This window comes from Gopherus flavomarginatus, chromosome 23 (genome assembly GCF_025201925.1).
Source record: "Gopherus flavomarginatus isolate rGopFla2 chromosome 23, rGopFla2.mat.asm, whole genome shotgun sequence".
In the NCBI taxonomy this organism is placed as follows: Eukaryota; Metazoa; Chordata; order Testudines; family Testudinidae; genus Gopherus; species Gopherus flavomarginatus.
The window spans coordinates 13,860,625-13,874,802 of NC_066639.1; the positions used below are offsets into that span (position 1 = coordinate 13,860,625).

At 49.3% G+C, this 14,178-nt stretch overlaps 3 protein-coding genes across 10 annotated transcripts in view; 1 reads left to right on the forward strand and 2 right to left on the reverse strand.

Annotated features, from left to right (window-relative positions):
• Window positions 1-14,178, reverse strand: part of LOC127039371 (zinc finger protein 883-like) — a 341,025-nt gene that overhangs the window by 140,551 nt on the left and 186,296 nt on the right. For 2 of the 4 annotated variants that reach the window (XM_050932959.1, XM_050932955.1), the window contains exons 1-3: window positions 13,982-14,064; window positions 9,135-9,223; window positions 8,449-8,469 (exon numbers count right to left, since the gene is read on the reverse strand). In XM_050932959.1, the coding sequence (XP_050788916.1) occupies window positions 8,449-8,469; window positions 9,135-9,215 (102 nt within the window). In that variant the 5' untranslated portion in view covers window positions 9,216-9,223; window positions 13,982-14,064. Of the gene's footprint in view, window positions 1-8,448; window positions 8,470-9,134; window positions 9,224-13,981; window positions 14,065-14,178 lie in introns of those variants that run through there. The other 2 variants (XM_050932960.1, XM_050932956.1) reach the window with 1 other exon arrangement.
• LOC127039349 (zinc finger protein 154-like) overlaps window positions 1-14,178 on the forward strand; it is a 197,641-nt gene that overhangs the window by 44,360 nt on the left and 139,103 nt on the right. The window lies entirely within an intron of this gene.
• The window catches only part of LOC127039346 (zinc finger protein 883-like), a 205,128-nt gene that overhangs the window by 4,654 nt on the left and 186,296 nt on the right, over window positions 1-14,178 (reverse strand). Inside the window, exons 4-6 of one of the 4 annotated variants that reach the window (XM_050932877.1) lie at window positions 8,343-8,469; window positions 3,587-3,787; window positions 149-262 (exon numbers count right to left, since the gene is read on the reverse strand). In XM_050932877.1, coding sequence (XP_050788834.1) covers window positions 149-262; window positions 3,587-3,644 — 172 coding nt within the window. In that variant the 5' untranslated portion in view covers window positions 3,645-3,787; window positions 8,343-8,469. Of the gene's footprint in view, window positions 1-148; window positions 263-2,033; window positions 2,545-3,586; window positions 3,788-7,825; window positions 8,241-8,342; window positions 8,470-14,178 lie in introns of those variants that run through there. The other 3 variants (XM_050932878.1, XM_050932879.1, XM_050932876.1) reach the window with 3 other exon arrangements.

A 14,178-nucleotide genomic window follows, 5' to 3' on the forward strand; every position in this document is an offset into this window, starting at 1 on the left:
ACAGGAAGCCATGAGCTATATTTACCCTGAGGATGCGACCCTTGCTAGGGACAATAATGAACTGAGAGACCTCCCAAGACTTTGTAGGGCATCCCAGATGTTTCCTTCAGGCACTTACACATTCTGAGTTGGTTTAACGTTTCCTCACCTGTGCAGGGAGCTCTCAGGATCTCTCTTTCCTCTGAACCCTGGAGGTCTGGGACCCATGGCTCTTCCTCTTGTTCCAGCTGGGAGATCACATCAGGTTGGGAAACTGGAAACCCTGCTCAAATGAAAGAAAACAGAGAAGTTCAATTGATTTCATAAGACTTTGTCATTAAAAATATTCTATTAATTTAACTTCAGTGCTTAGTGTGACATGGTGTGCCAGGGGCAGTCCTCACTGAAAATGCCAAGGTTAGGGCAAGCTGAAAATGGGAAAGCAGATGTTCCCAAAACTGCTGCTTAACACTGAAGTTAAACTCAATGACCAGTCACAAACTGTGCTTCTCATCAGCCACACTGGTGATCAAGAAGCTGAAAAAAGAAATCACACAGCCCCCTTCATTGCATTCCAGTTCTCTGATTCCCAATCAGCACCTAGGTCTGGTACAGTGAGAGATTATTTAAAAACTCTGCTCACATAATGTTCTTCTGACCCCAAAGGGTCAGCCATGTTACCAGGTCAGTATAGGTTTGGATCTTACCCAAAATACCATGTTGCCAGCCAATCCTTTAGCATCTAAACTAAAGGTTTATTATAAAAGAAAAGAAAGAAAGAAGGGAGTTGTTAAATGGGAAAGCAGTCAGATACATTCCGAAATCTGTATATTAGGTTCTTAGCAATATTGGTGAGTTGCTGGTTTGAACGTCTGTCTGGACCACATCCACAGTTTGTATGGGTCATTCAGTCCTTTGGTCAAGGCTTCAGTTTGTAGAGAAGTTGCTCCAGGGGAAGGAAGAGGGTCTGAAGACAAAATAGAGATGATGCAGCTGCCCTTTATATTCCTTTTGCCAAGTGGCTTCTACGTCCTGTGTCCCAAACACAAGCTTCACAGCACATGGCGTGGAAAAGCCTTGGAGTTCTCAATACAGAGGCATATCCCTGCATGTCTTGCTGTCTCAACAGCAGGGGTGGCTCTAGCTTTTTTGCCGCCCCAAGCACAGCAGTCAGGCAACCTTCGGTGGCTTGCCTGCGGGAGGTCCACCGGTCCCATGGCTTCGGCATACCCGCCGGCAAATTGCCGCCGAATCCATGGGACCGGCGAATCTCCCGCAGGTGTGCCGCCAAAGGCTGCCTGACTGCTGTTCTCGCAGGGACCAGCAGGGTGCCTCCTGCAGCATGCCGCCCCAGGCACGTGCTTGGAGCGCTGGTGCCTGGAGCTGCTGCTGCTCAACAGGTTCATCCCCTTAGTCCCTTCCACAGGTTCATTATTTAGCTGATGAACCTGGATGAGCATCAAACATGCTAGGCAGTGCTGATACCAATATGTCTGGGGGTGTCACCCAGAAACTCTGCACAAGTCTGGAAATACAGATATACCCTACATATCTATAACTCACAATACAAAGGTATTGTACATAGAAACAAAATTATCATACCTGGAAAATCATAACATTTTCACTGACACCTTACATGGCATATCTAGCATGATTCATTGCAATTTTTTCATATTGGTATTAATAATAAAATAATAATAATATAAAGTGTCTCACAATTCCATACAGTGTCACAGTAAACCAGTGAATTCCCAGGACCAGCTCCCCAGGTCCTTGAAGATGCCAAACACTCTCATTATGAGGGATTGAAATACTCACATATCTGCTGGGAACACACACAGACAGACACTGTGTCAGTCTGTACCCCTATGTTCACTCTTCTAGAAAATTATGACCAATTTTGTACATAATATGGCTTGTGAGGTATCATTTGAAAACATATAATCTACTGAATATTACCCTCCTGTTAAAATATGTAGCAACGCTGTATGTAAAGTTATGAGCTTTTACTGTATGATATTACTGAAAAACTTAAAAGTCTGGGGAACACCCACAGAAGAGTTCCTCAGAGACAGCTGGTCAAACAGCCATTCTCTGGCAGGGGGAAGGTGTGAAGAAGACATACACAGTCAATCACAGGGACCTCTTGAAGCTCGTATCTCCAACAGACAGCCTGTCACCATGACTCAGCTGAGAACTGAAGTTGTTTCTAGTACAAAGTACTGAATTATAAAAAGGGGTGAGGAAAATGCTTGACACTCTCTCTCTCTCACTCCCCTTTCCCTCTGCTCATGACATCTCCGGAAGAACAGAACTTGGAGTTGGGAGGAGGGATAGCTCAGTGGTTTGAGCACTGGCCTGCTAAACCTAGGGTTGTGAGCTCAATCCTTGAGGGGACCATTTAGGGGTCTGGGGATTGGTCCTGCTTTGAGAAGAGGGTTGGACTAGATGACCTCCTGAGGTCCCTTCCAACCCTGACATTCTACAAATCCTGGCTGAAAGGAAAGCCAAACTGTTTCAGCATATGGTGAGAGAAACATTTGCTTCTAATCCATTTTAGCTTAGTCACTTAAAATGTTTTTTTCAGTAGTTAATAATTTTGTTTCACTGCTTCATCTAACCAGTGTGTTTGGAAGAAAGTGTCTTGGAAACACCATTTGGGATAACAAGGCCAGCATGTCATTTTCCACTGATGAAATGACAGACTTCATATGAGCTTGCATTGTTCAGTAGCGTGCTGGACAGTGCAAGATTCACATTTCTTGGGGAAAGTCTGAGAGCAGAGAATTTTCTGGGGTTCTCCAGTGGTGTACTGTAATTTGTGAGTCACTGTCTAGCAGCACTTAATATTGTGTGGCTGGGAGCAAGTTACATGTTGGAGACTGTGTTAACTGCCCAGGAGTGGCTGTTCTCACAGTAAAACAGTGGAAAAGGCACCCCAGGTTGGAGAACTGAGGGGATGTCACAGAATCCCCAGGTAATGCTCTGGAACTGCTCCCCACAAAGCCAGTCAGGACTTTGGGGAGCCTCCTCTCCCTCAGAGCAGACCATCTTCAGGGCAAGAAGCTCACACAGCTTCACCTCCTGGGTCTCTCCTTGGACCATTCAGCATCCTCTGCCCCTCCGTGCTCTTCCCACAGCGAGCCCACCCCAGCGGGGTTCTGGGGAAGCCACAGGGTCCTGCACCCCCATTTTGCAGTGAGACGTGACTCTCAACCAGCCAGTAAAACAGAGGTTGATTAGATGACAGGAACACGGTCTAAAACAGAGCTTGTAGGTACAGCGAACCAGACCCCTCAGCCAGGTCCATTCTGGGGGGCAGTGAGCCAAACCCCCACATCTGCATTTCACTCCTCATCCCCAGCCAGCTCCAGATTGAAACCCCCTCCAGCCCCTCCTCCTCTATCCAGCTCCTTTCTCATGCCAGGAGGTCACCTGATCTTTGTCTCCAACACCTTTAGCATCCCCTTGCAGGGGGGGAAGGGCCTGGCCATTAGTTTCCAGGTGACAGAGGGTCGGCCAGGAACTTAGGCCCCCACACAGTATTCAGAGGAAACATTAAGAACAGCCCCACTTTGTCACATCTCTCCCCCCTTCGAGACTGAACTGAGCGAGGCCACTTTCGCCAGTGACCTGGGGAAGTTCGAACCCATCAACGTTCCCATGGATGCCCCAGCATCTCTCCCATTCCTTGGTGGGGGTTACACCAGGACATTCCTGTTTCAGGTCTTCCTGTGGGTCTGTTGTGCTTGATGGCGCTTGCAGGCTGCATGTGGGAAGGTTTATGCAGCCTGTGCCCTTTTGCCACCTGTCATAAACAGATAGTTAAGAGTTAATGTCTCTTTTACCTGTAAAGGGCTAAGAAGCTCAGTAAACCTGGCTGACACCTAACCAGAGGACCAATAAGGGGACAAGATACTTTCAAATCTTGGTGGGCAGAAGTCTTTTGTTTGTGCTCTCTGTTTTGGGGGTTGTTTGCTCTTGGGACTAAGGGGGACCAGACGTCAATCCAGGCTCTCCAAATTTTTCTGAATCAGTCTCTCATGTTTCAAACTTGTAAGTAACAGCCAGGCAAGGCGTGTTAGTCTTAATTTTGTTTTCTCAACTTGTAAATGTTCCTTTTTGCTGAGAGGATTTTACCTCTGTTTGGTGTAACTTTGAACCTAAGGCTAGAGGGGGTTCCCCTGGGCTATATGAATCTGATTACCCTGTAAAGTATTTTCCATCCTGATTTTACAGAGATGATTTTTACCTTTCTTTCTTTAACTAAAAGCTTTCCTTTTAAGAACCTGATTGATTTTTCCTTGTTTTAAGATCCAAGGGGATTGGATCTGGACTCACCGGGAATTGGTGGGGGAAAGGAGGGGGGATGGTTAAATTCTCCTTGTGTTAAGATCCAAGGAGTTGGATCGGTGTTCACCAGGAACTTGGTGAAAAAGCCTCTCAAGGCTGCCCAGGGAGGAGTTTTGGGGGGACAGGAAGTGTTCCAGACACTGAAATTTCTGGACAGTGGCAGTGTTACCAGATCTCAGCTAGTAATTAAGCTTAGAAGTGTCCATGCAGGTCCCCATATCTGTACCCTAAAGTTCAGAGTCGGGGAGAACCTTGCCACCACCCCAATACCCTGGGATTTTAACCTGGGATTGTGTCTTTTCCCAGCACTCCAGTTTGGAGGGCTGCAATTTGGGCTCTTTTGGTTAACAGCCTCCATCTTAGCCTTGGCCAGCTTTGGGCTTGGGCAGCCACTTATCCTGCAGAACCCCAATGACCAGCCAGCCTGTCCCCTCCTGGCTATGCACAGGGATCCTGGCCATAGGCAGGGAAAGGGGCTTCACCCCGGGGACTTTCACCCAGGTCCCACAGCCCCTCAGCATCTGTGGTTGCACCACCTGGGGCCTGACAACAGTTCTCTCTGTCCCAGGGTCTAGCCACCCCAGGCATGTCTCCTCACTGACCCCTGGGAAGCCCCCTATTCCTCTCCGCTCCACCATCGCCGGTCCATGCTGCTGATGCTTCTCCTGCAGCTTTTTCTCAGGCTCTTGCTCTCTCTCACGGTCCTCTCGTTCTCTCGGGCTCTGCTCCAATCCCATCCGTCTCCGATCCCCTGATGGGGAACCTGATCGTGAAGATCCTCGTCTGGTTGGGGACCAGACTCTCGGGGATGCCTGGCTGCTGCTCCAGCTCCTGCCAGACCCTCTTGTAGCCCCATTTGGGTCAGGAATCCACTCCTCAGAGAGGTCCTCCTCCTCCAACTGCACGATTAACTGTGCCTTAGTGAACTTCCCAATGTGTAACCCTCTCTTTGTGCACAGGATCACAATGTCCTTCTTAAGGAGATGGTGATAGGCCATCACTTCACCGTTCCCAAGTTGCTCTGGACTCACAGGCCTGTGTGCTCTTGGCTCCCCCATGGTTTCCAGGAAGAACTCCTGGTGTGCCAGCCCTTCTTGTGATCACCACCTCTTTGCCAGGGTCAAGCTGCAGACTCCTCCGCCCCTGGGACTGCTCCTGCAATCCCCAGGGGAACCCTGCTACTGCAAAAATCCTTCTCTCTCCCAGAGTCGAGCTCACTGCAGTCCTCAGGGGGACCCTGTTACTCCAACAGTCCTTCTCGCTGGTCACACACTCCCAGAGGTTAACTGCCCCCTGAAACCATCCCTCTCTGAGCCTTCAGCACACCTGGTCCTCATTATCCCCCCTTTGTTTTACTGTTCCCCAGTCACTTACTGCAAGCAGCGCCATTCACGGGGTGCAGTACATCCCACCACTGCCACCAGTTGTCACGGAGACCCCGGGCGATGATCTGGAACTGCTCCCCCCAAAGCCAGCCAGGACTTTGGGGAGCCTCCTCTCCCTTGGAGCAGACTGTCTTCAGGGAAAGAAGCTCATATGTCTTCACCTCCTGGGTCTCTCCTTGGAGCATTCAGCATCCTCTGACCCTCGTGCTCTTCCCACAGCGAGCCCGCCCCAGTGGGGTCCTGGGGAAACCACAGGGTCTTTCACTCCCACTTTGCAGTGAGACGTGACTCTCAACCAGCCAGTAAAACAGAGGTTGATTAGATGACAAGAACATGGTCTAAAACAGAGCTTGTAGGTACAGCGAACCGGACCCCTCGGCCGGGTCCTTTCTGGGGGGCAGTGAGCCAGACCCCCATGTCTGCACTTCACTCCTCGTCCCCAGCCAGCTCCAGACTGAAACCCCCTCCAGCCCCTCCTCCCCTGCTCAGTTCCTTTCCCGGGCCAGGAGGTCACCTGACCTTTGTCTCCAACACCTTTAGCATCCCCTTGCGGGGGTGGGGGGAGCTTGGACATTAGTTACCAGGCGACAGAGGGTCAGCCAGGAACTGAGGCCCCCACATAGTATTCAGAGGGAATGTTAAGAACAGCCCCACTTCGTCACAGGGGACACACCTGTTCAACAGTCCAGATTGTACTGTGGGTAATGTCACAGACACTCATTATGACAGAGCCTCTTACATGTCCCAGAAACTTAAAGACAGAGGGCAAGTGTCCCTGGCACTGCTTCTTGCTGACAGAGAGGTCCAGAGACAGTGAGAGAGTCCTGGGGAAGCTAGGAACAGTAACCATGGGCTGATGCGGTTCAGAGGAGAAAGGGAACAGGAAGGACAGGGATATTACTGAATGCAGGATCTCAGTAGGGCTAGATGTCAGGATAACACAAGTGCAGCCCATTGGAAAACATAATCACAACTATACATACAAAATGATGGCATCTAAATTAGCTGTTTCCACTCAAGAGACAGATCTTGGAGTCATTTTGGTTAGTTCTCTGAAAACATCCACTCAAGGTGCAGAGGCAGTCAAAAAGTGAACAAAATGTTGGGAATCATTAAGAAAGGAATAGATAATATAATATTGCCTCTATACAAATCCATAAAATATCATATTACCTCTATATAAATCCATGGTACGCCCACATCTCAAATACTGCATGCAGATGTGGTCACCCCATCTCAAAGAAGATATATTAGAATTGGAAAAAGTTCAGAAAAGGGAAAAAAAAAAGATTAGGGGTATGGAACAGCTTCTCTATGAGGAGAGATTAAAAAGACTGGGACTTTTCAGCTTGGAAAAGAGAGATGAAGGGGGGGATATGAGAGAGGTCTATACAATCATGACTTGTGTGGAGAAAGTGAATAAGGAAGTGTTATTTACTTCTTCTCATAACACAAGGACTAGGAATCACCAAATGAAATTAATAGGAAGCAGGTTTAAAACAAACAAAAGGAAGTATTTCTTCACACAATGCACAGTCAACCTGTGGAACTCTTTGCCAGAAGATGTTGTGAAGGCCAAGATTATAACAGGGTTCAAAAAAAGAACATGATAAATTCATGGAGGATAGGTCCATCAGTGGCCACTAGCCAGGATGAGCAGGGATGATGTCAGTAGCCTCTGCTTGCTAGAAGCTGGGAATGCACGATAGGGGATGGATCACTTGATGATTACCTGTTGTGTTCATTCCCTCTGGGGCACCTGGCATTGGCCACTGTCAGATGACAGCATACTGGGCTGGCTGGACCTTTGGTCTGACCCAGTATGGCTGTTTTTACGTACTAGGGAATCTAGTGAGTCCAGTGTAATGGAAGGGAGTTGGAAAATCCCTGCGTGTGGAGAACACTGGAACATTAGAAGCTATAATTCAGGAGCAACAGACTCTAATTAGTCTGGAAAAGCAGAAAGTGAGAAATAAGAATTGGGGTCATGTGACTCAGGAATGAAGGCCTCAAAAATCCAAGGAACTGCAGAGAAGAGAGATTGCGGCTATTACATATGGTGATGGAGGAGCAAGACTCTCTATGTATCAAGAAGTTTCACTACCAACCTAGGCCATTTTCACATGCTGGGGTGCAATCCAGAGCAGTGCTTGTATCATCTGTAATCCTGGGTGCGATTCAATGTTCTGCTGCTGGAGCTCCCCTGTCTGGATACTCACAGCCAGCATTCAACGACGCACCGAGTCTCTGTGTGATAAAAAACCCTGAACCTGCAGCTCTCACTCCTGCAGCCTGCTTGTTACACCCCAAGCACATTCTGGTTTGGTTAGAGAAGGCTCCGTGTTTGAGAGAAGGCCGGGGGTAGGAAGCTTCTATTCATTATGCTGGACCTAACCCCCAGTTTTACTTGAGTAAAGAGGAGATATTTGACACTGTGCAATACTGCTCCTGTGCTCTGTTCCCAAAGTGTTCTGAAGCAGGGGAGGGTCTTTGGTAGTGTGTGTGTGTCACTGGCATATCAGAGTGATGCTACAACAGGACAGAGTAGAAATGGCATTGTGGGGCTGGCGTGAACCTTCACTCTTCATTTCCCCTTCCAAGAATTGAGGGGACAGGAACCCTTACCCAGTGAGGTCACATTCTCATAGTTCTCCTGCATGACATTCCTGTGAAGGGCTCTCTGAGTGGGGTCCAGCAGAGCCCACTCTTCCCTGGTGAAATACACAGCCACCTCCTCGAAGGTCACCGGCCCCTGAAAGAGCAAGAGTCCAATACTCAGTACCTGCTGCCCCACTCACACTCTCAATGAAATGGAAGCTCTGGTGGATTGCAGTCAACAGAGTCCCACCCCCAGCCCATTCAGAGAATCCTGGAAACAGCAGGTTAAGGGGACGAAGAGAGAGCCCCTTGTCTCTCCCAGTTGATCCACCATATATCTACTAGCCACAGACTGATACAGGAGATGGAGCCCCTAGCAGGGTCCAGGGACAGTTGCCTGGTAGGAAGCCGAACACAGTCCTCATTCTGAGGAACTGGATATGAAGGGAGGGGCAGCTCCCCTAAACCTCACTGCCAGGTGCCCCTTTCATAACTCAGAGCAGATGCTGGTTAGCCAGATCAGGCTCCAGCACTGGAGTCTGGTTAGTTTTCCTAATCTCATATAGGTGGGTTATTTTCTCTTTCACAAATTAGGGCATTTCCACCTCCGAACCTCATGGGTCTGTTCCTAGAATCTAGGCCACTTATTAAACAACTCCCAGCAGGTTTACCACATCCTGGCCTCATCTTTTCCCCACGCTGTGAATTTCCTGCCCCAGTTCAGCCTCCAAACCTGTGCAAACCTTCCCATCTCCGGTGTATTTGCTGTCCCGGTCCTCCAGCAGGAACCCACCAACCACTCCCACCAATAATCCCTACCTGAGCTGGCTTCGCTGCAGCCATTTCTCTCCCCTGTGCCATGGGAGGATCTGATGAAACGGAATGAAACGTGGACGTCATTCTGCAGCCTGGGAGGGTGAGAAGGGTAATTGTGAGGGTTTCACAACAGGCTTTAGTTAATTTCACATCATAATTCCCCCAGGCCCATTCCCTGCAGACAGACATCCTACATTCTGCCATGCTGAGAAAATGCTTGATCTCTTTATTATAATGTAGACCTGGCCGCTCCTGCCAGGCTAAGCCCACAGAGAGATTGTTAACCTCCCTTCTCCCTCACCCCACCCCGTAACAAAGTCTCTGAACACAAGGCTAGAAAAGAGTAGAACCCAAGGAGCTACCGTGAGGGATTCCCTTGGACACTGACCCCACAGCAGCCACGCCCCAGCACGAGGAATATGTTGTCAGAAACTGGCTTTTCCTCTGGCTGCTCCTTTTCTTGTTCACTTGGGCCGGGCAAGGCAGAGAAGCAGCTTTAATTAAGGTCATTTCCCAGCACAAAACTCCCACTAGCGGAGCAGAAGCTGCCAAGCCTGGTCTCCCAGATCACAATGGAGGCTGCAGCATCTGACCCAGAAAGCTGAACCCCAATATCCTGAGCAGAGAGGGACAGAGTGTTTCAGTGGCCTTCCCTCCTTTAGCTCTCTGCGGAGAGCAGCTAATGAGAGCCTCTCCTCAAAGGAAGAACTGCTGATCTCATTTGCCCCACTGTCCAGCTAGTTACTCCTTTTTTTTTCCATACAGTGACTCTGGATTAACAATGGTCTCAATGAAACCAGATTCCAGAAAGAATGAGTCTAGAATGCTGTGGAAAAGATCATAGTGTAGCAGTGCTAACCCACTTCCCACCTCCCTTACTCCCCAGATCTAGGACAAGGACTCGAGGCACGAATTTACCCTATGGAATTGGACGTTCCTGTAGTTTTCAAGAGGGGAGAAAAGCAAAATCAGTGATTTCACCTCACAGTGTTTGGTAAGTGGATAGAAAGTTATCACAGTGACTGGGCCTGGCCGGGGAATGTCAGGCAGTGCTTGGAGCCAGGATTCTGCCATAAGCTAATCAGGGAGAAGGAGCGAGGTCAGAAGCAGCCCCCAGAGCCCCCAACCCCCCCAGCCAGGGTCTCACCAGATATTTCCTGGGACCCAGGCCCCAGAGTCCCTGGGACCCAGCCCCACTGGCCAGAGAACCCCCACCAGACCTTCACTGTCAGCCTGGGAAACCCAAAGGGTTCCCCCCACTAAGAGCCCCCAGCAGCCAGAGATCCCCTGAGTTGGCAGTTTTTCAAAGGGACACTATTAAGGGCCCAAAAACAAGCTATTCCGATGGTTAGGAAAGATAGAAAATGTGGCAAAAGACCACCTTGGCTTAACCATGAGATCTTGCGTGACCTACAAAATAAAAAGGCGTCATATAAAAAATGGAAACTAGGTCAGATTACAAAGGATGAATATAGGCAAATAACACAGGAATGCAGAGGCAAGATTAGAAAGGCAAAGGCACAAAATGAACTCAAACTAGCTATGGGAATAAAGGGAAACAAGAAGACTTTTTATCAATACATTAGAAGCAAGAGGAAGACCAAGGACAGGGTAGGCCCACTGCTCAATAAGGAGGGGGAAACAGTAACGGGAGACTTGGAAATGGCAGAGATGCTTAATGACTTCTTTGTTTCGGTCTTCACTGAGAAGTCTGAAGGAATGTCTAATATAGTGAATGCTTACGGGAAGAGGGTAGGTTTAGAAGATAAAATAAAAAAAGAGCAAGTAAAAAATCACTTCGAAAAGTTAGATGCCTGCAAGTCACCAGGGCCTGATGAAATGCATCCTAGAATACTCAAGGAGTTAATAGAAGAGGTATCTCAGCCTCTAGCTATTATCTTTGGGAAATCATGGGAGACGGGGGAGATTCCAGAAGACTGGAAGGGGGCAAATATAGTGCCCATCTATAAAAAGGGAAATAAAAACAACCCAGGAAAGTACAGACCAGTTAGTTTAACTTCTGTGCCAGGGAAGATAATGGAGCAGGTAATTAAAGAAATCATCTGCAAACACTTGGAAAGTGGTAAGGTGATAGGGAATAGCCAGCATGGATTTGTAAAGAACAAATCGTGTCAAACTAATCTGATAGCGTTCTTTGATAGGATAACAAGCCCTGTGGATAAGGGAGAAGCGGTGGATGTGATATACCTGTGATACTGTTGCAAAAAAAGCAAACATGATTCTGGGATGCATTAACAAGTGCGTTGTAAACAAGACACAAGAAGTCATTCTTCCGCTTTACTCTGCGCTGGTCAGGCCTCAGCTGGAGTATTGTGTCCAGTTCTGGGCACCGCATTTCAAGAAAGATGTGGAGAAATTGGAGAGGGTCCAGAGAAGAGCAACAAGAATTATTAAAGGTCTTGAGAACATGACCTATGAAGGAAGGCTGAAGGAATTGGGTTTGTTTAGTTTGGAAAAGAGAAGACTGAGAGGGGACATGATAGCAGTTTTCAGGTATCTAAAAGGGTGTCATCAGGAGGAGGGAGAAAACTTGTTCACCTTAGCCTCCAATGATAGAACAAGAAGCAATGGGCTTAAACTGCAGCAAGGGAGATTTAAGCTGGACATTAGGAAAAAGTTCCTAACTGTCAGGGTAGTTAAACACTGGAATAGATTGCCTAGGGAAGTTGTGGAATCTCCATCTCTGGAGATATTTACGAGTAGGTTAGATAAATGTCTATTCGGGATGGTATAGACAGTATTTGGTCCTGCCATGAGGGCAGGGGACTGGACTCGATGACCTCTCGAGGCCCCTTCCAGTCCTAGAGTCTATGAATCTATGAAAGGGACCCCTCACTGGGAACTCAGTCCCTCACTGCCTGCCTAGGACCCCCGGCTGCCCTCCAGCAGCATCTGCCCTGCCCTTTGCCTGGCACCCCCTCCTCCCCCCGGCGGGATCCCCTGATGCTTCACAGCAGGACCCCTCACATTGCTTGCTTGGCATCCCCTGGCCTAGCACCAGGGATTCTTCCCCACACACTGTGCATGACAGAGATGGCTAAATCTTGGCACTCTGGGAAGCAGTGGAGACCATTTGTCATGGGGTTTGGGATACTTCTCAACCCATGCTGCATTCAGGGTGACCTTCTCATCCCGTGCCAGCTGGAGAAAAGAAAAAGGTGCAGCCAACTCTCCCATGACCAGTTGGGAACCACTGATCCCCCACACAGGGGCAGGCCTCTGGCTTTGATGTGTATTAAAGATGTGGCTGGTCTCTTTCTTCAGCAAACATTTTAACAGAGATAAAAGAGGGAAACAAATGATTCTCAAAGAAGAGGGGAAAGATGATCACTGGGCAATTTAACCCCCTGCAACATCCAGGATGGAAAACGACTCAGTGCAACAGGTTCCCCCAAGAAAGGAGAAGTTGTTGGGATTTAGAAACATGGGGAACAGCCCAAAACTCAAGAGGATTTTTAACTAACATTTGATATTGACATAGAAAGAGGCAAAACTTGAGCTTTGAGATCAAAGTTCAGAAATGAAAGAGAAAGGATGGACGAAGTGGGTATTCACCCATGAAAGCTCATGCTCCAAAACTTCTGTTAGTTTATAAGGTGCCACAGGACTCTTTGCTGCTTTTAGAGAAAGGATGGAAATCTGAGAGATTTAAGATTCATTTTTGCAAATTATGGAGAGGAAAACGGAAAATCAAAGGGATTTTATATCAGTTGTTGATACGAGGTAAAATCTGAGTTTCACATGAATATCTGATAAATAAATAAAGAGGAAATGGGCAAGTTTGCAAACATTTTATATCCATGTTCAAGAATCTGAGAAAAGGTGTAAATCTGAGATTTTCATAATATTTTATAATTAGACAGCGGAAAATCTCAGGGCATATTCAATTAGAAATAGACAACTAGAGAGAAGTGGGGCAAATGTTTAGGTTATTTTATATGAATCTTTGAGATTTACAGAGAAAACGTGTCACAAACTATGTATTTGATAAGATGAGAGAAAACCACCAAGATCTGAGGGGAGTCACTTTCCTGCCCAGCCCTAGCACCCCGACTCCGGGTCTCTCACTCACTGGGGGGGCTCCAGCCCAGGGGCTGGTGAGGGCAGAGCCCCAGGGGCTGGTCCTAGCTGGAGAAAGCCCCCACCTGGTGTAGTGTATTAAAACTACTCCACCTAGGAATGTGCTGCTGGTAGCAGCCTGGGGCTGGGCAGTCTGCATGGGGGACACTTGCTCCTCCCTCCCCTTCCTGGCCCTTCCCACGCCCTGTTGCCAGCAGAGTGGCCCCCCCAGCCCAGCCCAGAGGTGTCCCTGTCTCAGGGCCCCCCCAGCCTCTGCCCAGTTCAGAAATCACTCGGGGGAACCATTTCCCACCCGCACAAGGACAAATCCCTGCAGGTGAAAATGGGGGAAACACCCCAAACCTGAGACCTGAACTGGCCATTGGCGAAGGGCAGAGAAAATGGGGCACAATGGGGGGAGGGGAACAGGGAACTTCTCAGGGGTTTGGGGGAGGGGGGGTCACCCTGGGTGCTGCTCGTTGCTCTCTAGGGAGAAAGGGGGCAGGACGGGAGAGGAGGGGGGTCCCCATGGGGGGGGGCAGCGGTAAATCCGAGGGGATCTCAGCCCCCCCCCTTTCCCCGCTCCTCGGGGGTCACCTGCTCTCCCCCCCCCCCCGCCATGTCCGGGCTGCACAGACATTTCCCCCCCGCCCCTTTCCCAGCCCCCAGCCCGGTCTCACCCCCCAGCCCCGCCCGGCCCCACGGGGGGGTTAATGCGGGACTCCCCCCCTCCCCGATCTGCGCATGCCCAGAGCCCCCACGGCACAAACCCTTCCCCGGCCCCGGGAGAGGCTCCAACGGCCCCGCGCGAGCCAGGCAGAACCAGAATCCCCAACGCTCCTTCGCAGCTCGGCTCCGCCTCCTCCGCCGACGTCACTTCCGCTCCGGGGAGAGTCAGGAACTACATCTCCCAGCCTGCCCCGGGAGTACTTCCGCCCTCTCCAGCCCAGGGCAGTGCGGGCCCCGG